This window comes from Gadus macrocephalus, chromosome 11, assembly GCF_031168955.1.
Source record: "Gadus macrocephalus chromosome 11, ASM3116895v1".
Classification (NCBI taxonomy): domain Eukaryota; kingdom Metazoa; phylum Chordata; class Actinopteri; order Gadiformes; family Gadidae; genus Gadus; species Gadus macrocephalus.
Window position 1 is genome coordinate 11,878,693 of NC_082392.1, and position 26,141 is coordinate 11,904,833.

The 26,141-nt window shown below is 44.9% G+C and overlaps 2 protein-coding genes across 8 annotated transcripts in view; both read left to right on the top strand.

Annotated features, from left to right (window-relative positions):
- otud7b (OTU deubiquitinase 7B) overlaps positions 1-7,946 on the top strand; it is a 33,143-nt gene extending 25,197 nt beyond the window's left edge. For 6 of the 7 annotated variants that reach the window (XM_060064515.1, XM_060064517.1, XM_060064518.1 and 3 more), the window contains exon 12: positions 394-7,946. In XM_060064515.1, the coding sequence (XP_059920498.1) occupies positions 394-1,923 (1,530 nt within the window). In that variant the 3' untranslated portion in view covers positions 1,924-7,946. The remainder of the gene's footprint in view (positions 1-393) is intronic. The other variant, XM_060064516.1, reaches the window with a different exon arrangement.
- Positions 7,947-9,322: 1,376 nt separating this feature from the next.
- Positions 9,323-26,141, top strand: part of mtmr11 (myotubularin related protein 11) — a 30,860-nt gene continuing 14,041 nt past the window's right edge. Inside the window, exons 1-7 of the mRNA XM_060064523.1 lie at positions 9,323-9,819; positions 18,161-18,230; positions 22,561-22,697; positions 22,884-22,953; positions 23,268-23,407; positions 23,843-23,927; positions 25,916-26,063. Coding sequence (XP_059920506.1) covers positions 9,763-9,819; positions 18,161-18,230; positions 22,561-22,697; positions 22,884-22,953; positions 23,268-23,407; positions 23,843-23,927; positions 25,916-26,063 — 707 coding nt within the window. The 5' untranslated portion in view covers positions 9,323-9,762. The remainder of the gene's footprint in view (positions 9,820-18,160; positions 18,231-22,560; positions 22,698-22,883; positions 22,954-23,267; positions 23,408-23,842; positions 23,928-25,915; positions 26,064-26,141) is intronic.

The following is a 26,141-nucleotide window of genomic DNA, read 5'->3' on the forward strand; positions in this document are numbered from 1 at the left end:
AACTTAGAAGTCCTTAAATAGGCAAGGAAGAAACTCCCCTTAACCTTAAGAAGGAGCACAAAAGAGGTATCCTAATCTGTCACGTGTTATCATATCGGACACTCTACTCTAGTGTCTAGGGTGTTCCTACTAGAAAGCTGCGGGTTTCGATCAAGGTCTTCAGCCTTTAGGGATCCATGGGCAATAGGTCCAAATAAGCCCTATCTGCTCATGTTGGACCTGTTTTAGAAATCACTAAGTGAAGTTGCATAGGCCGAAAGCAACAACAGAGCAAAAGAATACTTAACTGCACAACCGCCAACAGCACTAACAACCGATTACAGTGAAGTCCAAGTCCCAGCAGCCTGGTGCTGTGGGCTGACCCTCTGCCCCCTCTCTGTGTCCCCGCCCCAGCAGGCTCCCCTGGCCCAGCCCGAGTCCCCCACGGCCTCGGCGGGGGAAGACGCCCGCACGCCGCCCGACTCCGGGGAATCAGACAAGGAGTCGGTCAGCAGCAGCTCCAACGGCAACGGGGAGAGCGTCGGCGTGGCGACTGTCAACGGGGGCGGGACGTCCTCCAAGAACCACTCGACGTCCTCGTCCAGCTCGTCCAGCAACGGATCGGGCGCCGGCACCGCCAAGGACAAAGACAAGGACAAAGACAAGGACAAGAGCAAGAAGGACAAGGACAAGAAGCGGGCCGACTCGGTGGCCAACAAGCTGGGCAGCTTCGGCAAGAGCCTGGGCAGCAAGCTGAAGAAGAATGTGGGCGGGCTGATGGCCGGGAAGGGCACCGCCGGGGGCGGGGCCAAGCAGGAGGGCGGGGAGAAGAAGAAGGGGTCCCTGAAGGGGAGGAAGGGCAGCAAGGAGGGCTCTCCCTCGGCCCACGTCTCGGAGGACTCCGGGAAGGGCTCGCCGTCGTCGGGCAGCGAGCGTCTGGCGGGCACGGGCAGCAGCACCAGCAGCAGCGGCAGCGGCGGCAGCACCGAGTCGGACCCCTACAAGTACAGCGCCGACGTCAAGGTGAGCCTGGGCATCCTGCGCGCCGCCATGCAGGGCGAGAGGAAGTTCATCTTCGCCGGCCTCCTCACCACGAGCAACCGCCACCCCTTCCAGGAGGAGATGATCCAGCGCTATCTGGCCGACGCCCAGGACCGCTTCCGCTCCGAGCCGGAGGACGGGGACCGGAAGGGCGGGGCCAACGGCTCACCGCTGGCCAAGAAGGAGCCGGGCGGGGAGGCGGGCTACCGGCCGTACGAGCCCAAGGAGGAGCAGCAGCAGCAGCAGCCGGCGGAGGGCTTGGCGCTGTCCTACAGCCACCTGAAGCCCTCGCCGCTCAGCCCCAGCATGTACTCTGGCGTGGTGCCCATCCCCCGGGCCTGCCTCATCCAGCAGCCCCCCGCCTCGCTGCCCCCGGCCTCGCTGCCCCCGGCACAGAGCCTCCACCCCCACGCCTACCTGGACACGCGCCGGCAGCTGGCCGGGGGCTCGCCCGCCTCCTCCTACCCCGGCCTGCCCTCCTACGCCACCCTCCCCCGCCACTGTCCCACCGCACAGCCCCCTCCCCAGCTGCACTACATCCCCCCGCAAGGCCCCGCCTCCCTCAGCCCGTCCCGCCTCATCCCCAGCTCCTACACCCCCACCTTCCCTCTGGAGCACCACCCTCCGGACTACCCGCTGTCCGAGCCCCCCGGTAGTGTCGGGGGCGGCAGCTACAGCAACGGCTTCCGGGACCTGCGGCCCGGCCTGGACTCTCGTGGCGGGCTGCCCCCGGTCAGACACTACTCACTGGGCAGCGCCGGCGCCCTGTCCTCCCTGTCCAGCACCTGCCGGACACAGGACTGCCCCTACTACGGCCACCCGGAGACGGGGAACTACTGCTCCTGCTGCTACCGCGAGGAGCTGAAGAGGAGGGAGACGGAGCCGGCCATCCACCGCTTCTAAACCAACCTTCGTCCACGAAGTGGCCTTCAGATTTCCCCCAGAAAGAGGCGGTGTTTGGAGGGGCGGGTGGCGCGGGAGAGCGGCTCTAGCAGCTCTGCCCCCACCCCCTTCCGGGTGTGGGTCTGCTCTTGTTGGGAGCTAGCAGACGAGACACCCCGGAGGACCGCCAGCGGTCGCTGGCCCTGGCAGACTCTAGGTTCAACCAACTGCACTTCTGTTAGGCTTGGCAGTGACTCTTATGCGGGCGTTCTTGTGTGTGTGTGTGTGTGTGTGTGTGTGTGTGTGTGTGTTTGTGTTAGGGTTGGGCAATTATTTATTTTTTTTCCTTTTTTTCCCCCTGTAAGCCACAAAACATTGCGGTTTACGGTTCAACTGTCTGAAAAAAGCAACTCGTATTATGAAGCGTTAGCGCATCTTAGAACTTCTGTTTCCAACGTGCCATGAGATGCTACAGTCTCTTCTGCCACAGGGTCGAAGCAATCCTCTGCAAATCACTCCCCATTTTTGGCTCATAGATAATTCATTTAAACTGAATTATCTGGTATAATGCTTCTAGGACTGTTTGATGAATAGATATGGGATTAATTGCGACCTTCAAAACTTCAAAAACTTGTTATCCATAACATTGTTTTAGTAGGTTAGGCTAGACCTTTACGGTGAAAGGAATTATTAAATTATATTCTGCTGTCGGCTACCTGAAACTGGGTTACTTTGACAAGTAGTTTCCCCGGGACATCCAACATGTTGCCAGCCTATAGAGTGGCGAAGTCACGCCCCTTCCGGTAGGGCTCATGGGACCTATGAGATCGAAAAATATGAATGGGTGTCAATGGAGAGAAAATAATTATTTTCTGGTCCCGGTCTTTATATGCCCTGGATTACACATATGTTGTTTGTGGATTTAAAGGATAATTTTTCATGCAAAGAATTCGACCGTTTATTGTGCAATTGTTCAGATAAAGGCTGTAGAGAAAACACAACGAGAAAGACTACACGGCTCGTAAGTGACGTCACGCTCCCTGCGACTGGCGTGGAGAAGACCGACAATCTTCCCATCGGCATAACTGAAACTCTGCACGTGCCCCGACTTATAATGGTTTTCACCTCTTTCGATGCTTTTATCCTCCCCTTGGAAAAAGCGGTGAAGTGGGGCAGAGAGATCGCCATCTCTGTGCCGAGTTCCAAGGGCGGGTGTGGTGACGTATATCATATGCGTCGAGAGCAGCGAAGAGCTGTAGTTCACAAAGCGGCCTCACATAAAACCTAAAATTATCAAACTTCTTCACGAACATTTTTAGTTTTCTTTGCATGAAAAATTATCATTTAAATCCACAAACAACATATGTGTAATCCAGGGCATATAAAGACTGGGACCAGAAAATAATTATTTTCTCTCCATTGACACCCATTCATTTTTTTCGATCTCATAGGTCCCATGAGCCCTACCGGAAGGGGCGTGACTTCGCCACTCTATAGAGCTCGTAAGTCCGCCCCTTCCGGGAGACCCTCATGGGACCTCTGGGCTAGGAAAATATGAATGGGTTTCAATAGAGAGAAAGTAATTATTTTCTGGTCCCAGTCTTTATATTCCCTGGGTTACACGTATGTTGTTTGTGGATTTAAATGATAATTTTTCATGCAAAGATGTTTGACCGTTTATTGTGCAATTGATTAGTTATAGGCAGTAGAGAAAACACAATGAGAAAGACTAAACGTCTCGTATGTGACGTCACGCTCCCTGCGACTGGCGTGGACAAGACCGACAATCTCCCAATCGGCATAACTGAAAATTCGACACATGCCCTGACTTATTATGGTTTTCGCCTCTTCCGATGCTGTTATCCTCCCCTGGGAAAAAAGCAGTGAAATGGAGCAGAGAGATCGCCATGTCTGTACCAGAGTGGTTGTGACGTCTATCCTTCGCGTTGAGAGCAGCGGGGAGCTGTAGTTCACAAAGCGGCCTCACACAAAAATTATCAAACTTCTTCGCGATTCTTTTAGTTTTCTTTGCATGAAAAATTATAATTTAAATCCACAACCAACGTATGTGTAATCCAGGGCATATAAAGACTGGGACCAGAAAAGAATTACTTTCTCCCCATTGAAACCCATTCATATTTTACGACCTCAGAGGTCCCATGGGGGTCTACCGGAAGGGGCGGACTTACAAGCTTTTTTGAGAAGTGTTGTGTTTCCTGTTTTTTCCCTGTATAACACCCCAACCAATATTCTGCATGTATGCCGATAATAGTTGGAGACATGATTTGACCTTCCTCATTTGTGCTCATCCAACCTCAGAAATAAATCTGCCAGCACTTTATACCTTGCTTTCATCAATATTTATATAGCCTAGGCTCAGTGCACATAAGGTGGAGCAAATGCTGGTAATTCGATCTGGCATTCAATTGAGAATTTACGGTCAACAAACCGAATTCAATGTATGCTAATGGTCAATCATTAATTCTGCCTTTATTCTCTAACACAAGGAACATGCCTCCAGCAAGTTTGTTTTGTGTGCTGAAGAATTAAGGGAGTAGTTCAACCATTAATTTCCTTTAATCTGAATGTTCCAAATTGATTTCAGTCATTCACAGGCGCTGCTAATCGCTTTTCCTAGCTCACTCTGGCCCTTCAGCATCATAGGCTTGTTTCTTGTGCTCTAGGAAATCTCACTGGTTGGTTGACATCAGATCAAATTCTCTAGCCTCAAATGAACGCAGCAGACACTCACTACGACCCCAGATCTGTGTCAGAAAATTTAAAGAAGTGTGAAATCATTAAACGCTTATTAGATTGACGTATTTTAAGACGGTATTGATATGGAGTGCATTATATTTGTTATAAACCGTGATAAAGCGTTCCATTGGAAAATCGCCCAACCCTAGTGTGTATGTTTGCGTGTGTGCGCGCGGTGGAGAGGCTACCGTGCCACTGTCTCCCCCTGGTGGTGTCTATAAATGACTGGTCCTCACAATACTAAATCTCTAACACACAGCAGAGAAAGCACAAAGAGGGAGAGAACACCTCTGCTTCATAAGTGGGAAGAATAATATTTGATATATTTGAGTTGGTGAACTAATGGGGTTTTAAAGATGCATCTAAAACTTCTTGTTTTAAAGTACTGTTAGAAATTTCATGCGTTTCCATGGATTTCCTGGAAACGCATGCACCAGTCCGTTGTTTCCTCCCTTCCTTGAGTAACTTTTGTTATTTGCTTAAAGAAAGTCCATGTAATGCTATAAACTCTACAGGCCTGCTTTGGTGCTAACGTTTCGGGGAACTCAAACAGACTGGCATTGGCAGGTTTAAACACCAATATTTTGTCGATTACATCTTTTATTTTTTTGCAGCATCTCCTTGAAAACAAGAAAGTATATATTTATTTATTTTTTTCCAGTGACTATGAACCATCGGAGTAGTGTTTGGAACTGGGGTGTTTCAGAGGCAGTGTGGCTAACGAAGCCTGCATGCGTGTTCCCCGGCCGGTTTAAAACGTATGCAGCGAAGCTTCCCCCTCTCCTGGTTAGCACAGTGGTATTTAGTTTGCTCACCACCTGAACGGACGAATGCATCGTTGCAAACCACAAACACAGTCGCGTGCTGTTGTGGGAGCTACCGCTCATCGCTGCTGTCATGCTTGCTTCCAATAGCTTCTGTCGCAATTCATGCATTGGTTCAGGATTGTTTTAAGGGTTACAAGTCACGAGAAGCACAATATGTGAATCTTTGAATCCCTGGTCAGCAATCTTATCAGCCTGCGGTTTACTGCAGCGTTCAGGCATTTTGATGTAGTTTCATCCATTGGCCAATCCATCTCCCGGTGTAGTGTTGCATGCAGCGTTGCAAAGTGGCGCATGCAGTCGTCATTGCATGTCGATTATGATGATGATAACGTGGTGAAATGTTCTAGGATACGACACAAGGTGTTGGATGTTAGGACGCTCCCTCCAACCTACCTATCCCCTCCCGGCCCATGTCTGTGTGTAATGATCCAGAACTCCTACTGATCTCAGACTCCTCTTAGGAAGACCCTAAGCCCGAAGCATCGGAACCTCTTAAAACCAGTCACCTCTTTCTGCACAAAGTCAAGCACTTTCTCCCCTGGGCCTTGGACCATGTCCTGTCCGCTCGGTTCTGGAGGGCCCTGGCTGTTGTCCTGACGCTTACATCACAGCTCTCCTTGATACTTTAAGGCTCTAGATACTGCCATCCATAGGAGCAGGAGGGCAGAGACTCTGGGCCGGCTGCTAGTTTGCTTGTATAGTAGCGCCAGTCGGTGTAGGGAGCAGGGGACCAGGGAAAGCCAGATGCCTTTTTGCCGTGGCAGTGCTGGCAGCTGTTAACCGTCTTTTAGTGAGGGATCGCAAGACAAAGGTTACAGTTCTGTCCTCTCTTTCTCTCTCTGTCTCTCCCATTGGTCCTTGTATCTTTCTCTCGCTCTTTGTCCTATCTGCTCTTTGTCTCTCTCCCTCCATGTCTCTTGCTTGGTGAGTTGTTGTGGATGCCGTTGAAAAGAGCCCATATTCTACTCCTCAGTAATCATGTACGAGGCTTCCTTCATCATTTTCCTATAACAATAACAAAATATTACTAAGTCATGTCATGAAGACAACTGTTCAGATATTAACAAAATGCTTTTTTCACCTTTCCTTCAAATTGCTAAATTGGGTACAAGTCAAAAGCACAATTAAGTATGCAATTCACTGCCTTGCCCAATAGATGGCACTATTGTTTTTCCAGTATTTTGCGAATTCGCATTAGACTACAGAGATTAGCCTACATACAACTGAACGTTCTTCCCACTTTGTGGTTACTAGCTAAGTATATTTTGAATATTGCTGGTTTTAACGATTACATTTAGGCTCTGAGAAATGTAATACTATCATGTAGTATTATCACACAATCCGATTCCACCACTGTTTTATACCCCTATACATGCGTGTGTGTTAATGTGTGTAGTGATGCGTGTGTTGTGGTGTTTTCATGCAATAATGCCGGACGAAGATATTTGCTAACAGTTTTTTGTTTGACCTCAGCCACAGTTCCCATTCGGGAAAACCCATAACTGTGTGTTCTTTGCTCCCCTTCCCAAAAATGTATCAGCAAGGAAATGAAAGCTTTACGAAGGAAAACGTCAAATCATGAACTGAATGGACAGAAACGAGTTCTTTTTATTATCGAAGAGGGACAAAATGAGCGGAGGAGTTGTATAGATATGTTTGAGGTTTTATTTTTGTAAGCCCAGTGATCTCTTGTTTCCCAGAAGAAGAATGTATGTTATCCACACTACGACGCTGACGGGCCGAGCTCTGGGAGTAACCTGTTTGAACCCATGAAGACTTTAGGGGTCTCCTCAGAAGAACTGAGGAGCACTCAAGGTTTTCAAAACGGTTTCTTCCAACTAGCCTGACGAGATACGATTTGAGAATATAAGTATATATTTATAGGAAGTTTGTTCAATTTTATTTTTATTTGTGGCGCGTTTAGTTGAGCTAACCTAGAATGTTCTTTCTCACATGGGTTACAGTCTGGCAGCCGGGCATTTGGCTTCTCTTGAGTTCAGTTTGTTCCTACAACGACCAATATCTGTGCAATGCTAAAAGATGACGCTAACGATAGGAGACGGGATTGGTCGGGAGATGGAACCTTCCGCCATTTCTGGCCTGGCTTTCTCCCACAAAATAAAAACACCGAATTTTTTTTGTTTAGTTTCTAACAACTGACTTAATATTATATATTTTTATATTGTACATCGGTGTCATTTATTTTGTAACATTCACACGATACTTTGGTTGCATGGAACTGAAACAGTTGCACGTAAAAGGCAATTCATTTAACCAAATGTATGCTTTTACTTTTAAATTCAGTTGTCCCTTTTTTAAGTTTGATGTATTTTATGAGGAGAGATCGAAGGCTGCGTGACTGTGCAATCTAGACAAGAAAGAACTGATTTATGTTATTATAATAATTATTGAATTTCTTTTTTGCACCGTTTGAATAAATTCTCAATGTATTTCAAAAAAGATGTCCTCATGTCCACCATTATTGTTTGATTCTTTGTGTGTGTATATATATATTCTTGATTAGGTAAATGTCCTCAGCTGAATCAATATACCCATGTCAGATACAGATTGTGCAAATGAACAGTTGAGATGGTGTGGAGTAACAAAACATCTAAGCTCATCATCAACAATGAACTATTATAAAGTTGTTGCCTATGTAATAACTGGCCTTATAATCCTTATAATTGTAACAGATTAAAACTAAAGTAGCATACTTCTGCGTACTGCCGTTATAAAGGTTCAGTTGTGCCATGGGGTCAACTATACATTGTGGCTATAAAGTTATATTCTGTAGCCTACTTATAATGAAATGTTTTACCTGCAAACACAATATTTATAAGACTGAAGTGGCAAAATATAATGTGGTTAAGTCTATTTTAGACGGACCTACACAAACTACTGAAAGGTGGCTTTTGTGGGTGCAGGCATAGCTGTATACCTTACAAAAACCTGAACTAGGCCTATAGATCTATACCTATCTATATAATATCTTATTGAGTACCCCCCCACCCTAACCTTGTTACATTATGCATTGTGGAGCGGCTGCAGCTCAGATGATGCAAGGTCGCGTGTCTAGGGCTGGTTTATGTATTAAGAAATTGGAGACCTTTATGTAATATTAAACAGTTTCCCATGTGGCAAACAAATCCAGACCTCCCTCTATTATAGTTCATCAGGACGCTGTCTGGCCTTCTGTTTTCTGAGGGACGACAGACGTTTTGTACTTCAGGACACTTGCATTCTATTTAACTTCTATTTAACCGTATATTTTATTTGCACTAAACCGTCTTTAATAAGGGACTAGCGGGCTCCATCCCGCTCCCCCGCTGGCTGTTTGGATGAACCGTAAGACTTCTTCTCCCATACGACACAAGGTAGGCCTGCTGTCCGCTTGGCTTGACAGGTTGAAATCCATTCAAGATAAGCCTACACATGTCAATTTTTTTTTCTTATTTTCTCCTATCTTATTTATGTATTTTTTTAATGGAGGTGCATTCCTCTGCTGTGTTTTTTAACGTTCAATTAAACAATCTCTTTAAGTTTCTTAACTACTGGACAATGTATTTTATGACCATGGGAATAATGGAGGCTACAAACGTTTCCCAGTGCAATACATGTTAGGTAACATTATCCCTAAAATACAGACGGTCTATGGAGAAAAAACATAAATAATATAAAAAATGACAAAACAGGAAAAAAAAATCTGAAAAATAACAATCACATGTCAACTAAAGACCCTTAAAAAATGGGCTGTCCATAATTCTGGGGTCCATTCTCTGCCTTGGGTTGGTTGAATCGCCGACACGCACTGGCCCTTTAAGAAGCTCCCTGCACTGGGTTTTTCACTAGTCTGTCATTTTCACTATGGCGAGGGAATAAACAAATAGTACGCGGCTGTGAGTTGTGTGAGCTGCGAATACAGTTCTCCTTTCCGTGACTAACAGTGACGCTGTTTTTTATTCGCCTACCTCCCAGGTTTTGTCCGGAAAATTATATTTGTCGTTGGGACGTTGATGTTTCCCCAGAAATCACCAATGAAAAGAGCGAAAATAGTTAGTCCCTTACTGCTGAGCACCTCTGTTGTACCTCCTCCGGTGGTGCGGGATAGAATACCGTCTGGGCACATCATAGAGGACCTCTTTCTTTTGTACTGTTTGGTACCGGAATGGAAAGAACAGCCAACCCATCACCCCCTTGCCGATAGAAAACAAGGTTGCGGTTTGTATACACACTGGTTGTTGATGTATTAGCAGGACCAGAGGAAGACGTCGCCAATATGTTAACGGGATCTAAAACCACGTTCAAAGTCAGACAAATGGTCCCCGATATGAAGGTACGTGGTTCCAAAATTTACATTTAAAGATATGAACAGAAACATATGTATTAAAAGTACTAAAAGCAATTATAAAACATTTTAAAGGGCACTACTATTTTGGATTCCTTACGTCCACGATGCAATTACCAAATACGTATAACCGTTCACATTTGAAACCTCCTTTCATGTTTTGCTCGTTTTCTTTGTGCTGTTCTGTAAACTAATTATTCAATGCCAATTACCAGGCAGCAGGGTATAGCCAGGAAATGCTAATGATGCAGGAACCAATTCAGTCCCAATGGCAGAGGTATAGATGTAGACATTGGATCTCAGATTGTTTGCAGTCTGGATTACTCCTATGTTCTCCTTTTTATGGAATGCCTTACTGTATTTGCTTAACCAGGGGCAGTTAACAATACTGCGCTTAGTTATTTTCTGGTGGGAGACAAGTTACAACACATTTGTTATTGCATGGAAATCAATTCTACTGTGTTTACTGCTGGCTGCTGACTCTTGGTGATTAAAGGTTTGGTTGTGTTTGAGAATATTATGGGGTGGACGTGGTTGTTTGAGCTTCATGGATGGAGTGAACTGTTCACCCAAGATGATCCAGAACCTCAAAGCCCCATTTGAAGAAAACTATTAAGCAAAAATTGCGTTTCTTACTGTCTCTTCTGACTGTTTACCAGCAGCAACAGCAGACAGTCTAGTGAGCTGACTATATGAATGGGTTAGTTTGGAGGATCATGAATTCCAGTAGGGTTGCCAGATCCCCTGTGTTTCTGCTTTTCCCTTTGTGTATTTTCCGCTCCATGGTTATTTTGAGCCTCCACTGGGGGAAAACTGCAACAGGAGCTCCACCCCCCTAAGTCAGGCATATGGCACATGGCTGATGTGCATCCACATCTGGCTGCCAACATGGTAACCGTGGCAACGGCTTTTGATGGATGGGAGATTGTCAGGTGCCCTCCAATGACCCCATTCCACCAGCACACACACCCCACACACCACACACACAAACCAATTCCATGACAACGCGAGTTATTTACTGAAAATATCGGTTTGATCCAGGCAATGTTTGTCGGTTTTCAGTGTACCACACACCATAAAATGCGCTGCCTTTGTGCCTCAGAAGCGCAGCTAGTCGGGGCTGGGTCCTGCCCATGGCCCCTAACCCCCCCAGAACACAGGATTATTGAATAATATGTGGAAGGAGGCTGGTCTTATCGCTGTTCACCAGATCTCTCTGAGGCCACCGAGATGGCTCCCACAACACAAAGCTCCAAAGCGGAGGAAAGGTCAGACGAGGGGGGAGGGGGTGGGCGGCTGGAGATCCTAACCGGATAGGACTGTCTCATCGACGCCACATGGTGACCACACCCAATCAGAACCAAAGCCGTCCGCACCAATGAGAATCAACTGGCTTGTGTTAAATGTCATGTGTTCATAGCTTTGTGACTGCTTTCCAGTGTGTGTCATCCCCATCATCGGCATCATCAACCTTTACTTTACCAAGCAAGTTCATTAGGAACAAATTCATGAACGACGAGGCGAAAGACCTCCTATGAGATCAGTGGCTGTGAGGAAAATAATAGAAAGCACCGACTAGGGTCGTACAAACAAGACTACAGGGCAAGGGGCAGTGAACAATTCAGTACAGCATCACAGATTACATATGCAAACACACATGATCGTAGCAACATCACACATGGCAGCACATGAGGAGGAGGGAGCAAGAGGCGTGGAGAACTAGGCGAGGGATGGACCGAGCAGCAGACACGGGGAAGAAGAGGAGCGGGAGGCAACAGTTGACATCATGTAATTACCGTGTGTTTAGGAATATTCTCAGAATACCCTATGGAGCGTGAGGGTTGTGTGTGTTGTGCATTACTACTATGAACACAAACATGATAAACAATTGGCTTTATTTTTAACTGTTCCTTTATAAATGTGTTTTTGCAATTTATTATGTTCTTTATCAGTCAGCGTTAATTGGAGTTGGGCTTGGCTTTGCAATGTTAGGTTGATAGTCTGTCTTGGATTGTGGAGACGGCAATGGTAATTAACCTGGTACACTGTGATTATCGCGAAGCATCCCTTATAGGAATAACTATAATTTGCATCACTTTGGACACCATCTGGTAATTCAATAACAGGAAAAGGCCTCGACACATAGTCTTAACATCTAAGGCTGTATTTGTGATTAACATCACACATTTAGAAGAGTGGGTTGTCTAACCCACTCTGAATGTTCCTTTATAATGTTGTGTACGCATAGCACAGTCTAGGGTATTTTACATTAACATGCATGTATTCATCCAGCTGTGCTTTCACTCAAAGTAAGGCTTATAATAATACAAGCATCACTATTGTAGCAACATTGATACGCAGGCTTGTGTAGAAAAATTAATGTCAATCTAGACTGGATCTCATTATGAAAACGGTTACAAGGGAGAACTCATTCGCATATTCATGTTGTTATTTTACATTTGAAGATTTTGTCTAAAATGACCTTCAAGCGAGGCTAAACGCCGTCGGTGCTTGTAAAGTCTTGTTCAGAAGGATGCTGTTGTTAAGCTACCACACATACTGTATCCCCATGAGCAAAGTTTAAAACAGATAATGCTCATAACAGAGGTTCATATGGTAATGTCTGCCCACTTAAAAGCCACATATTGTCCCGGAATAGTGATGTCATGAGGCATCTTTGCATTGTTCGAGGAGTAATTAATATTTCAACAGAATAAGTTCATAATGCATAGCCCAGCCATAGATGGATCATTGATTTATTCCCTCCATATTAAATATGCTCTCAGTCTTTTCATCTGAGTTAGATGTGAATCCATTTACAGCTGCAACTGCTAGATAGCTGGTTAGTTAGAGATGTCAATGCTAGAAGCTAGTTAGAAAGCTGTCTGTATAGCTTGCTTGTTAGTTGCAGGTGTCACCACTAGCTAGCCAATTAGTTACAGTAAAAACAGTTTGGTTTAACTGTCAGTTATAACTGAAACAGCTTGCTAAATAGGTGGTTAGTTACAACTAAAATGACTAGGGTAAGTTGGTTACTGAGTAAGTTGGTTAGTTGAAACTGAAAAGGATAACAGTTGATTACTGCTGTAACGGATAGCTAGCCATTTAAAGCCTGTTTCCATTCATTGCTCTTTGATCCATGGAGCTCATACATAATTTGGTTTCCTTTGTCCCTGGAGTTTTGCTTCAAAAATATTTCATGTGTTCAGTTCTGGTAAAGCCATTAATATCGTTGGCATCCGGCTTTTGGTTGTAAAATTCCTTTCTTATAAAGGCATTCAAATAGTTGGCATCCATTTCCAAAAGGATTAAAACCAGAGGCCAAGGCAGCTAGGAATGAATAGCCTTTTCTATGAAATTGCCAAGTCTCTGAAGTAATTCAATGGTTCCACACTTCAAAGTGAGGAAAAGTAAACAACCTCAAAAAGCCGGGTCACAATGATCCTAAATAGCCCTGTTCTTGTTTAAAATTGAACAAAGCAACAAACAAACGTGCTGTAGTCCTTTTAGTACAGCAAACAGTTAGAGTAGTGTTATGCTACATTGCAGATTTTTACATTTCTGTTAGCCTTTTTTGACTCCATCTTAAATAAACATGCTTTGCTAAGGGTTATTTTTAAGAAGACATTTTTACAGTTTATGGTTTAAGTTCCGAAGATGTCGAATTGCACGTTAAGGTCCTGTTTTCCGTTTTTCAGAGTTGTGGCTCTTGTATGGCTGCCCCATTTTTTCGAGGAAAGTCGTTTTCATAATGTTCTGAGGACCCTGAGCCAGACTTGCCTACTGCATGCCTGCTGAGGGAGTCTGGATGTGGTTAGGAGATGGAAGGCGTTGAGCAGTGGAAACTGCTCAAAAGCCCTTGGCAGCTGTCCTCGATGGATAGGGAGGCGTGTGGAGGGGGTGACTCAGGGAGATAGAAAGAGGCAGTGAAAGTGTCAGGCATTTAGTCACACACAAGTCAAATAACAAAGTGAAACGGTGGCAGACGCGGACCCAGAGCCCATAACGGCAAAGATCTAAATGGCATCTCGGGCCTCGGTGTGACACCTTTTTTTTTAAATGGAGTCCAGACATTATCTTACTCCACTTTCCTTATCTCTTTGACCCAATTTAATTTTGGCAGAGAGCAGACCTAGTGGCAAGAGGTTTATGTTTACATTAAAGATGGAAATTATTGCACAATGTATCCTATGCAAATAAACTACAGACTGAGTGAGTATTTCTCACCTTTAGCATTATCATTTTCATTAAGGATTCTGGTCAAGAAAAGTGCTATAAACACATTATCAAAGTAAAAGCATTTATGATTCCTTAATGCAGCTAATATATCTGTGCATTCATTGACAATATATATTAAGCCTCTTGGGTCCTCCATTCCTTGAGTTATTCATGAGCTAATCTCATGGCCATCATCTTTGATCAGAGCCAGCATATAAAAGTTACATTTAAACTGCAAGGAAACTAACAGTAATCTTGCAGAGTTATCATCCGGTAATACGATCATAGTTGACCAGCCCTGGCAAGTCCCAGCAGACAGATTCGAGGCACTTGGCCTTTCAAAGAGGGAAACTAAAATAATTCCAGATCTGAACAGCCTGTGATGTTCTGGGAGAATTAAAGCCCCAGACATATTTCAACAGTTTTTATGTGTGTTAGCGGACTGGAAAACAAAAATGGATATTGAAGTCTCCAAATTCCTGCAAAAGACTTACGGCTGTAATATTTAAAATGCTCTTCTTTGTCTCTTTCAGTGCGATCCTTTGAAGAAATACTGTAAATATTTTTTTTGGACCTTACATTTATTAACAGAGGTGACCTTTGTTGTGATTGCGTTGTGAAGTGGTAAAGGCATTCATTAAAGTTGAACATCTACCAAAACCGTAGGAAGCTTTTTTTAGGGGCCGACAGTTGTTGACCTTTTTGAAGCACAATACAATGAAACCTATCCATATGTTTATTAGGAGTTTTGGCGTGTTTTTCCAAACACGCCAGTGCTTTTGATTTTGCTCTCATCTTCCAACTGTTTGCATGTATTACTTACTTGCTAAACCATTTTAGAACATTTAAAAAGGATGGTCATTGAAGAAAATATACCATTCATTAAAATAGGGATGCTTTTGTTTGTAAACAGTAGGCTAGTGGAAACAACTGTAGGCGAACGGGAAGTCCATCACTCCTCAGCTTCTGGTGTGAGTAAACGAAAGGGAAAGTGATTGTAAATAAGCTTTATGAGGACTGAAGACCTCTGGTCCCCATACGTTTGTTTAACATGACGCCCTTGGTGTAACTGTGAGCTGTGTACCATACTGGGCACATTGACTGAGGGAGGGAGAGGGCCTCGTTAGCATGTCGCCAACACAGAGGTGCCACACTGCCCCTGGCTTTGTGGGAAAGCATGAGCGCCTGACTGACTTCATTGTTATTGCGTGAACACACACTCGCTGACTCAAAAGAAACCCCAGTGTTGTGTGGCCGTGGCAGTGCTTTAACCATCCAAATGATGAATGGTGTCATTATAGTCTGAAGATAATGGCTAGGTCGTCTGGTACTGGTCTCTAATGCATAGTTCTGTTCAGACTTAATGTCAAGCCCATTCCTTTTGGACTGTTTGTTGAAGAGTTTAGCTTGCTCAGCACCTGCACTACCATATCCTCCCTTCCCTGGGGGTATTATTATTGCGTGTGTGAGAGAGAGGGTGGGTGTGTGTGTGTGCGTACACATTGCACGTTGTCAGTGGTAGTAGTAGCAGAGCTAAGTGACTCCATATGTGCTGCTAGTAGCACTCCAGTAGCCTCTGTGTTGTTCTGTGTAACTTGAGTCTGTACCAGAACAGGCCTGAAGTAGTAGGAAGCTAAAAAGTTGACCGGCCCTGTGAGAGGTTTAGCATAGGATTAGCATTTTTAGGTTAGCATTGCGCCTTGAGCTATGTCCCTCAGACATGGTAAAACCAAAGTATATTGTCTAATTTAGGGGGGAAAAGACGATAACAGACAGAAGGACCTCCGTCTGTGTTTGTGTTTATTTTGAGGGTAAACAGGGTTAATTCAAATGTTCAATGTTGCATAAACAAGGGGGTGGGATGGATTGGTATGCTTGCTCTGCATTTCCCCCCTTTATTTGGTGGATTTAAAGGTCCCATGGCATGCTACTTTATGGATGCTTTAATATAGATATTAGAGGGCCCCTAACACAATAGTTGAAGTCGTTACCAAAATTCAGCCGTGGTGCAGAAATACAGCCACTACGAGGCAGTCGCACATTGAGCTCTCCCCAAACGCGCCGTTTCGTTGTCTGTAGCTTTAATGCAAATGAGCAGGAGAGAGACGGGTCAAGGAGGAGAGTGTGGGGGTGTGGCCCTGAGTAGCTTGCCGCCACGGTACCATGCGCTCTGTTAACAGTGGATGTATCACAATGGCGAGGCGCACACAGCCTTTGGCCGTGTTCTGTAAATATTCTAGAAACCTCCGGGTGCTCCGGCGGGAGCCCTGGAGCTCTATATCTTAATAATATGATATTATACATAGATATCTATATCATATAATATATATTATCATGGCCAAAAGCTTCCAGACGATATTTTGAATCTTCAATGACTACGTCGGGTTCTCGGGTTGCTTTTCCCCAATTCCTTCTCAAACATGGCTGAGATAACCCCCACTACGAGTCTTGTTGTGGAATTACCAGAGACGAGAGTCCGACGTGTTATGCGCTATAACACCAACAGCAGAACGGTTATCCAAATAACGAAGAAGTGTACACTTCCGTAACAGTCCTGGAGCTCTTTATGTAAATAATATCATATAATAATACATAGCATATAATACATATTATCACGGCCAAAATCTGTGTGCGCCTCCAGAAGAAATATTATGAATCACCGACGATTGCGTCGGGTTCTCCGAAATCTCTGGTTCTTCCACTTCCACATCGATCTGAAGTAGACTGAACCGCTCGCTGCCGGCTGCCGGCTGCCTGGGTGGTGGTGCTTCATGTCGGTGGTGCCTCGCGGCAGCGGGCAGCAGGCAGTGGGGCTCTACGATGGCTGAGATAACCCCCACTACGAGTCTTGTTGTGGAAATACCAGAGACGAGAGTCCGACGTGTTATGCGCCATAACACCCACCGCAGAACGGTTATCCAAATAACAAAGAAGTGTACAACACTTGCATAACAGTCCTGGAGCTCAATATCTAAATAATATCATATAATACATATCATATAATACATATTATCACGGCCTCCAGACGCTATCATGAATCACAAACGACTGCGTCGTGTTCTCCGACGTCTCTGTTTCTTTCACTTCCAATCAATCTAAAGTAGACTGAACCGCGCGCTGCCCGTTGCCGGCTGCCCACTGTCCGCTGCCGGGTGGTGGTGCTTTGCGTCGGTGGTGCCTCGTGGCAGCGGCCCAGCAGGCAGCGGGGCGCAATGATGGCTGAGATAATCCCAACTACAGTCTTTTTGCGGAAATACCCAAGACGTCAAAGACCCGACGTGATATGCGCCATAACACCAACAGCAGAACGGTTATCCAAATAACAAAATATTGTACTTGCGTTACAGTGTGTGTAATCCACACACACATACACACACACACATGTGGCGCTCGCACGGTCGTAGCTCATTGGCGGGCCAAATTCTCTGGCCTGGCAAGGCAGAAAAAGGGGAGGTGGCATCTCTCCTTATGACGACATACGGTGAAAATTCCAAAATGGCGCGTCTGGGCTTTGTTTTTTCAAAGGGGGAGCAGAATGCCTAGTGCTCGTTTTACACCCAACACATTTTCTAGCTACTGGGGGAGCAAAGGTAGGCTAGGGGAACTCATATTAACGTTTGAAAACCTCCAGAAAGTGAAATTTTCCTGCCATGGGATCTTTAATAAAAAATAAAATACAGTGCATCCGGCCATCCTAATTGCTATTCATCATTATTAGTCATTAAGCTTTTATTATGTCCTATAGACTACGGTCACGCAAAATAAGATATATCATTAAGGGCAGGGAAGAGTTTAAGAAAGCGTCTTGCTCACAGATGCCTGAAGGTAGACATGCAGGTGTCCAACCTATAGCCTACCTCTTTGACTGGCAGTTCAACATCCTGTACTGACTGAACCCAACTCTGTACTGACTATATCCCACTCGATACTGCCTGTATCCCATGCTGTACTGACTGTACCCCACTGTACTGACTTTACCCAACTGTACTGAATTAACGTAAGTATTGCTCTGTTAGTATTGCCTGGCTAGCATAACATGGTAAGCATCGTGTGGCTAGCATGGTGTGATTATCCATTCTAATAATCCATTAATTGATTTCTTCCTCCCTAGGAGAGGATGCTGAGCCCTAGCGGACTGAACGCGAGGAGCCGCGACATGTTTGGACTTCGTTGTCTACCTGGTGAGATCGATCAGAACATCCTTGACCTCAGTCCCTGTCGTCGGTGTGTCACTTTATTTCTATCGCCCTAACCCTCTCTCACCCTGTGTCTCTTATGCAAATGTGTGCTAATGTTATTAATATTAGTTATAGAGCATAACTAACTACCCACAAGTATTGCTTAGTGGTAGTATCACACTCACACAATAAATTGTAAATATATAAAGGCTTGTATTATAGTACGTAAATATTGTAGTGGTTTTAAAGACCTGACCCAGTAGGAGCTTAAAGTCGCCCTCTGAATGCACTCATTATGCATAATAAGTGGCAAGGCAATTAGTGTCCTCACAGCCACTTTCACACACACACACACACACACGCACACACGCACACGCACACGCACACGCACACGCACACACACACACCGGAGCCAGTAGACAGTGTTACCCAGGTGAATGAGAAGGATCAAGTAGCAATACCTGTATACTCTCCCTCTCTCTTCCTCTCTCTCCCTTAATCTCTCCTCTGTTACGCATGAATGTACACCCACATCCCCCCCCCCCCACACACACACACACACACACACACACACACACACACACACACACACACACACACACACACACACACACACACACACACACACACACACACACAGTGAGAGAGACCCACTCTAAACAACATGATAGAGGGCACACCCAGTGTGCACATGGATCTGAGATCTGACCCTCCATTGTTGAGATACACACTGGCACAACATGATGATACCTTCATATTATGATTACCTTGTCTAAATATTGAAGATATCATCTAAAATGGATCATGATATAACACCTAGAGGGAGTTGAATTTGTACAAACTGCGGATTAGAGGTATTGGGTTGGGCTGCATTAATGTTTTAGACCACAGTTGTGTGTTTGTAAAGCTTGATTATGCACACATATTTCAATGTTTAGGGTATGCAGGAATCTAGGAATGTTATTGGTAGTAATGGTGGTTTGATCATTGTTTAGTAATGTGGCAGACAAATTATTTGTCTGTCAAAGCCTAACATTCCCATGCGAGACATGGCAAAGCAAGGGGTTTCTTAGTGTAGGTTAAGGTATATAATAATTTATTCAGGAATTCAAATAACTACAACAATCTCCAGCAACAAGCCTGATTGGATGACAGTTGTGTATTTGACTCTTTATTATACATGTTTATAATTCTCTGAACCCTATCAAACAATGTATAAATGAACACCTTAATTAACAGGAATACAATTAGCAAATGATTACTGGACAGATCCGTTATCTGTTGTTGATAATAATATGGTTATTGCTTATTACTGCATTCACTTATATTAATTAATATTTAATGAATGTGCCCTTATTGTAAAGCGTTAACAAATGTTGCTTTAAGTAAATTGGGGCCTTCAGTGAGTAGCTGTGGGGTTATTCCCTGTCCTACCTTGGACCCTGCTCTGTCTCGGTGCAATCAGCACGGCAGGGGAGCAGAAAGTGAGAGGCAGCTCAGCTGGGGGTCCGACAGGGCGGAGGGAGCACAGCCATAGGTAGATCATGATGTCCCCCTTATGAATGGGATGTATGGAACACAAAGGGTATATATACTGCGCACTGTAAACCACAGTATACAGACACTCTCATTCCCCCCAGCGCTCATATTTCCATTGGATGTCAGACCTGTCAATCAAACTCTGGTCTTACTGACTGACAAAAGGGGAAGAGAATGGCTTCAGTGACTTATCTGTTTTTCGGCAGTTTCCGTTGAGACAAAGTTCCTCATATTGCATATTTTGAAAGTTTTAAAACGTGTGCTCAAATATGCCCCCTTTTACAAAAAAATGACCTCTAACCCAGATGTGTAAATGTCTGGTTCATATAGTTCTCTATTCCTGTGTGACGCCCATAAGCCAAACATGACCTCTTTCCTGGACTCCATCTCCTCAGGGTAAGCACTGGGCTCTGCACGCAAGCTAAACAGATGGGAAACAAATGGGAACCCAAACCAAAGGAACTCTTGGGTCATTTGGTCCAGATTAATGTCTGCTCTTACTATGTGCCCATCTCTCTTTTACTCTTTTCCTTCCTCCATTTCTCCTTTTGCCTTGTTTTAAACATTCACGACATCAACCAACAAACCCCTTCAGTTTAGAAACCCAATTCAAACACAGTCTGGCGCTGCTTTGCATTGTGTTCAAAATCTGCAGTGTTTATTTTTTTGGGGTGCTTCATGTCTGTATGTGGAGATGGTAACCCTGGCTGTTCCCAGGATCTATATAGAACGGCTTACAGTATTAAAAGTCAATTTTCTCAAGTACTTCTAGAGTAATTGTGCTACTAGCATTCCCTGGACGGCATGGATAGTTTCTACTTACTGCTGGCTAGCTGCTCTATGTTCACATTTGGTAGAACCTTACAAGACTGACCTCCTAAGCAAAACATATAAAACCAAGTTCCTCGACTAAGGAATCTCCAACCTTGTTCTTGAACCTAGCCATCTCTATGGCAACACCTAAACCTAACCATCGCTAACCTTGTTCTTGAACCTAGCCTCCATACCGTAACACCTAAACCTAACCATCGCTAACCTTGTTCTTGAACCTAGCCTCCATACCGTAACACCTAAACCTAACCATCGCTAACCTTGTTCTTGAACCTAGCCTCCATACCGTAACACCTAAACCTAACCATCGCTAACCTTGTTCTTGGACCTAGCCATCTCTATGGTAACACCTAAACCTAACCACCCAGTTAAACAGCCCCATCCTGCCAGTGGGTTGTTTTCATCCCTGTAGCCCCCTGGGGAGTCTGGAAGGACTGACACTTCTCCTACCCTACCGAGACTGTTAGCAGCAATCCGGCACGCAACAGACACTCACATGTGTCCTATCGCTAAGCACCTTTACGCTCTGCAGTAATTATGATAATGATTTTAAAAGGCACTGGCAATTCAAATGAATAAAATTGTTCATATCAAAACATGACCGTAGTGACGTGACATCTAAAATGTTTTGTAAACTGTGGTCATGATGAAAATCGAATCAAATCCAACAGTCCCAGCTCCTTTGAATGTCCTTGTTGGGCCTGAACTGTCTTAAACGATCTTACATTTAATCCCAGTTATCCCAGACAAAATTCCCTTTTAAATCCACCCCTTTGGGTTGGGTTGTAGCCTTAATTCTAGCCTTGTGATGCTAGTCCCTTGCCAGCCTTTATTTTTAAAACTTTGGCCCTCCTGTTTATGTCTGGAATGCCTGGAATTATTCTGGTTGCCATCCCAGAATTTCTGTGTGAAAGGAATTTCACATAAACTTTTTGGCTGTTGGCTCTTTGTTAAAAATAGCTTTCAATATTAAAAATATTGAAACGACTCTGCAACACTATAAGCAGCAGTGCATCAAATGTAAAGGCCAGGCAAGGCAACTTTATTTTTATAGCACTTTTCTTTCTTTTTTTAAACATGATGAGTCTTGAATCACTTTATTATTCCAACAAGGCTGCCCCCATCCACTAAGATATATTAGCTCTCTGTTCCATTGGTATTCAAACGCTGTTGGTCTTGTCAGCTTTATTTTAATGTTTTAAAATATTATTAAGTTATTTGACTCTTGCATTCATGTAGTTGTGTGCTTTTGTGTTTTTTTGTCAGGGACAAATACCCATTCTTTCCAACCCCACTTGATTCTTGATTCTGTTACCATAGCAACCACTTCCAAGCTGGAAAACGCTTGTGCGTGTGCGTGTGTGTGTGCGTGTGCGTGTGCGTGTGCATGTGTAAACCCATGCGATTTGTAAGACCAGGCGTGTGTGTGTCAACGTCTGCATCTGGCTTTATTTATTTGATTTGCCTGTGAGAATGTGAGTGAATACATCTGTGCTTGCGGTTGCCTTTTATAGGGGCTGAGGGATTGTGGAGGCATTCTCCTTCTTTAGTCTTTTACTCGGGAGGCCCTGCCTGAACCACAAATGTTTTGTTGGGAAAATAAAAACAAAACAACGCCTCCGAGCTCCGGTGTTGTCGTTGCGTGTAGAGGAGATCAGAAGCATTCTTCCATTCGCTTTGCCACATCTTATTGTTTGACACCCACTTTGCCTCTGTATTGCTCTTAGACTACAATCCTTTACCCTGTCTCATCTTTTCCTCTGTGCGTCTTAGCTTTTTTTGTTTTCAGCCTCAGAACTACAACTCCCAATCCCATGTCTCATCTTGTAGTTTCACCACTCGTACGACAACTCTTTCTCCTGCCTCATCCTTTAGTTTTACCCCTCAGTCGGACCTACAACTCCATTCCTCTCTGTCTAACCCTCTGGACTACATTTCCCATCTCTCCTGTGTGCCTCTCCAGGGGAGTGTGTGCTCCAGAGGGCCGTGTTGGTGAGGAAGAAGCTGACCGCCAGGGAGGGCGGGGGTTGGCTGGCTGGAACCCTCTTCTGCACCCACTTCAGGGTGTCATTCGTCCCCCAGGACAGCCCCAAGCCAGACGTGAGTGCCAGAGCTCAGCTTTCCACAGAGGATACGTGGAAAATATGTAATGTTCAGGCTTAACCTTAAGAGGGTTTTAGCAATGCATCATGGGAACACCCAATGGGAGGTTAAAGAGGTACTGTTTGATGTTGACACCTTGTTGGGGTAAATGATGATGAATGATATTGTTAATTATTGTTCCAGGACAACGCTGACCCTGTCTTGTTAGGGGAGCATGATGTGGCGCTGGCCTCCATTGAAAAGGTTGTTGCGGGTAAGAATGGAGTCTAATATAATCCTCAATTGGTTCTGACTTCATGCTTTAACTCTACAGTCTCCAACCTTATACCCAAGCATAACTATCTGCAACCCTTTACCTAAAAAAAGGATTCTTCGTTACTTTCCGACTCATATAGAAACTTTGCTCTGTCCAATCAAAATGTCTTATTTTTTTTGGCATCTATTAAATGATTAGGTGTAAAAAATGCAAATGGCAACTTGATCATAACAAAGGATGGCTCAACATGAGACGTTGAAAAAGGCCCAGAGATCACACCAACAATCAGTTTATCTATTTATTAATTCCAGTTGGCCCGTCCAGGACCAAGCTGGTGACCCCCAACTCGTCCCTGAAGTTCACCCCAGAAGAGCTGGTGCTCTACTGCAGGGACCTGAGGGTCATCTGTTTCCTCTTCGACCGCCTGACCCCCGACACCCAGGCCGTGGAGGTCTGTGGCCCGCTGGTTTAACATGCTATCTGCTTGTGTTAGAACGCAGCTATTCAATGGATAAAAGAGGAAATAAATCAAGGGTATCGAGAGGAGGATATATCTATATTTCTTTGCTACCACATCTAGAAGCGTTGAAAATAATCTTGTTAATGTGACACATTGCTGTTCTGAAATCAGATAGATAGAGTACATAGAGTCAGAGCGAGAATGCTTTAGCGACGAGAGATGAGCTAATGCCTTTTAGGACATAAAGCTAGCACTTCCCACCAATGACATTTGTGTTCCGTGCTCTGCCAGAGGGGGCGCTGCCGCTGCGGTTTGATTTGAGTTTTGAGTTACTCTTTAAATACCCTCAGCCCTGAGCAGTTGATCTGTGAGAGCGCAGGGCTTGACCCCTGGGGACCCCTGTCATGTCGATGCGTCTCTCCTCAGATAACCTACACCATCGCTAAGACCTACCAGCCTCTCAAGCCCGGCTGTGTGCTGGCCTTCCAGAGCGCCGCTCTGGGCAGCGTGGGTGAGTAGTGTAGCGGGTGCACTTCTCAACACACACACATCCCACACATGCACTCTCATGCACGCATGGACACCATTTGGCAATGAATATATAATACTGTGCATTTATGTTTCTCTTTCTCTCTTTCTATCTATCCATCTATCTATTTTGCCTTGCCTACCATCTGTCTCACTCTCCCTGCTATCTCTTTTTCTGTCTGGCTCACTCTCCCTATGCACCTGTCTGCCTGTCTGTTGGTATCATTATTTTTGTATGCAGTTCATCTTTTAGGATGTAACAGAACTCATGTTGAAGGCTGTAGGAGCCAGTGAGTCACTCGTCCTCATGATTCGTGATTCATCCACCCATGCATGCATGTGTTCATTGTAAGACTCCCTCGAGTCCCTGCTGTATACTGTAGAATAAATAAAGGACGACAACCAGACCTATTCTGGTGGGTTATTCCCATGATGCACTGCTTTCCCCTAGCAACAACCCAAGCCCTAAACTCGGCCATTTCTACCCTATGCTGAATCATAATCCTTGATCTCAGATATACACGTAAGCATTTCTAAGGCATCATGTGGAATTACCAAGAGGCACCCATGCAAGGTAATGGTCGTTTACTTGCTGAAGACATGTAATTGGCCCGGGGAAGGCACCGTTTGACGCCACACTTAGTTGTGGAGCTACATACTTAGTTGTGGAGATGTAAATAAGCGTCTTACACTAATACAGTATGGCAGCTTGTATAGTTGTATGCTATTACAGTTTTGATTACTTATTTTGTTCGAAACTACGGGGGTGGAGACGTGTCGAATGAAATGCATATCTAAAACGCGAGAAATTGTCTCCCCCTCTCTTTTCATTCTTCCTTGTTTTTGCAGAGGTCTAATGCCTAAAGTAAGACAATCATAAAGAAACTAGCAGCTCCACTACTTCTGTTTCTATATCGTGCTGTTCAACGATAACGGCAAGAAAATGTTTCCTTCTCTGTAACTCAAAACTCTGATTTGGGTAATCTTGTTTTTGTGCAGCGGGCACAGAAACAAAGGCTTACTGAAGGCTTCACTTCCCTTAATGGAAAATGAAGAACTCAGCATATTAAAGCATTAAAGGTTTTCACTTCATTCAAACTGAGTTTTATGTGCATTTATGGCGCCCAACTTGTTATTTCAAAGGATTCCTTCCCAGAAAATGGAAAGTGTCCATGCCCTGCAGGCCAGCCTCTATCTGATTCAGGCCTGAGCTGGCACTCAAGCATTGTGTCCGGAACCATAAAGAGAAATGCGATCCTTGTTGGTCACAGCGTTATGCTATGTTGGCGCTGCGCTACAGAGACTAGGTCGTGGCCGTCTTTCAGCAGCCAGATCAATAATGTACCTCGCTTCCCCTACACTTGTCCCTCCCTGACCCCTAGCTCAACCCTGTCACAGGGTCGCCGACCCGTAGAAAGTGGTGAGCATTCACGCCACCTTGACGTCTTTAACCTCTTCAATTAGCCCATACTTTATTCAACGTTGGCGCCGCCGCAGACGAGTCGTGTAAGTTCGTCTTACTACATCTCCAGTGTGTGATGTCGTGCACAGCGCACACTGTCAGGCTGTGTTGGTGGAAGCCCTTTGTCCCAGGGAGACTGTCTCAAAGGGGGCTTCACAGCCCCACTATACCTGACACCTTCAATCGTTGTCAAACAGTCGAAAGGGCACAGAGAAACTCCCCAAAACACAACCACCAATGGATGGGTGGGAGAGTGAGTGCAATATGAGGTTGTGTCTTTGCCTGTTTGACTTTACACATCTAGAAGCACATCTAGACATCTAGAAGCTTCTCAGCGGGGATTTTATCAAAACTTGGCAGGCTCTGCAACCTCCCTGGCCGCACAAAATGGATTCTGCCAATCGAATTCTGCGTGAAAAATACACAGTACTGGCCGTCACTCAGAGCCCTCCGACTGAACCCTGAACATCAATATTCTGATCATGGATTCCTTGTTGTGTTGCCCTCAGAGATGAAGCAGTTCCTTAGCAACCGTCGCCGTGACGGCCAGATGAACTGGTTTGAGTCTGTGGACGAGTGGGAGCGGGAGCTGGAGCGGTGTGGAGCCAAGGGCTGGCGGGTCAGCACGGTCAACGACCGCTTCGAGATGTCCACCAGGTGAAGGGCCGCCCGGTGCAGCCACACACTAGGGACCTACGGAGAGATGCAATAGAACAACACCAAATGTTTCCCGTT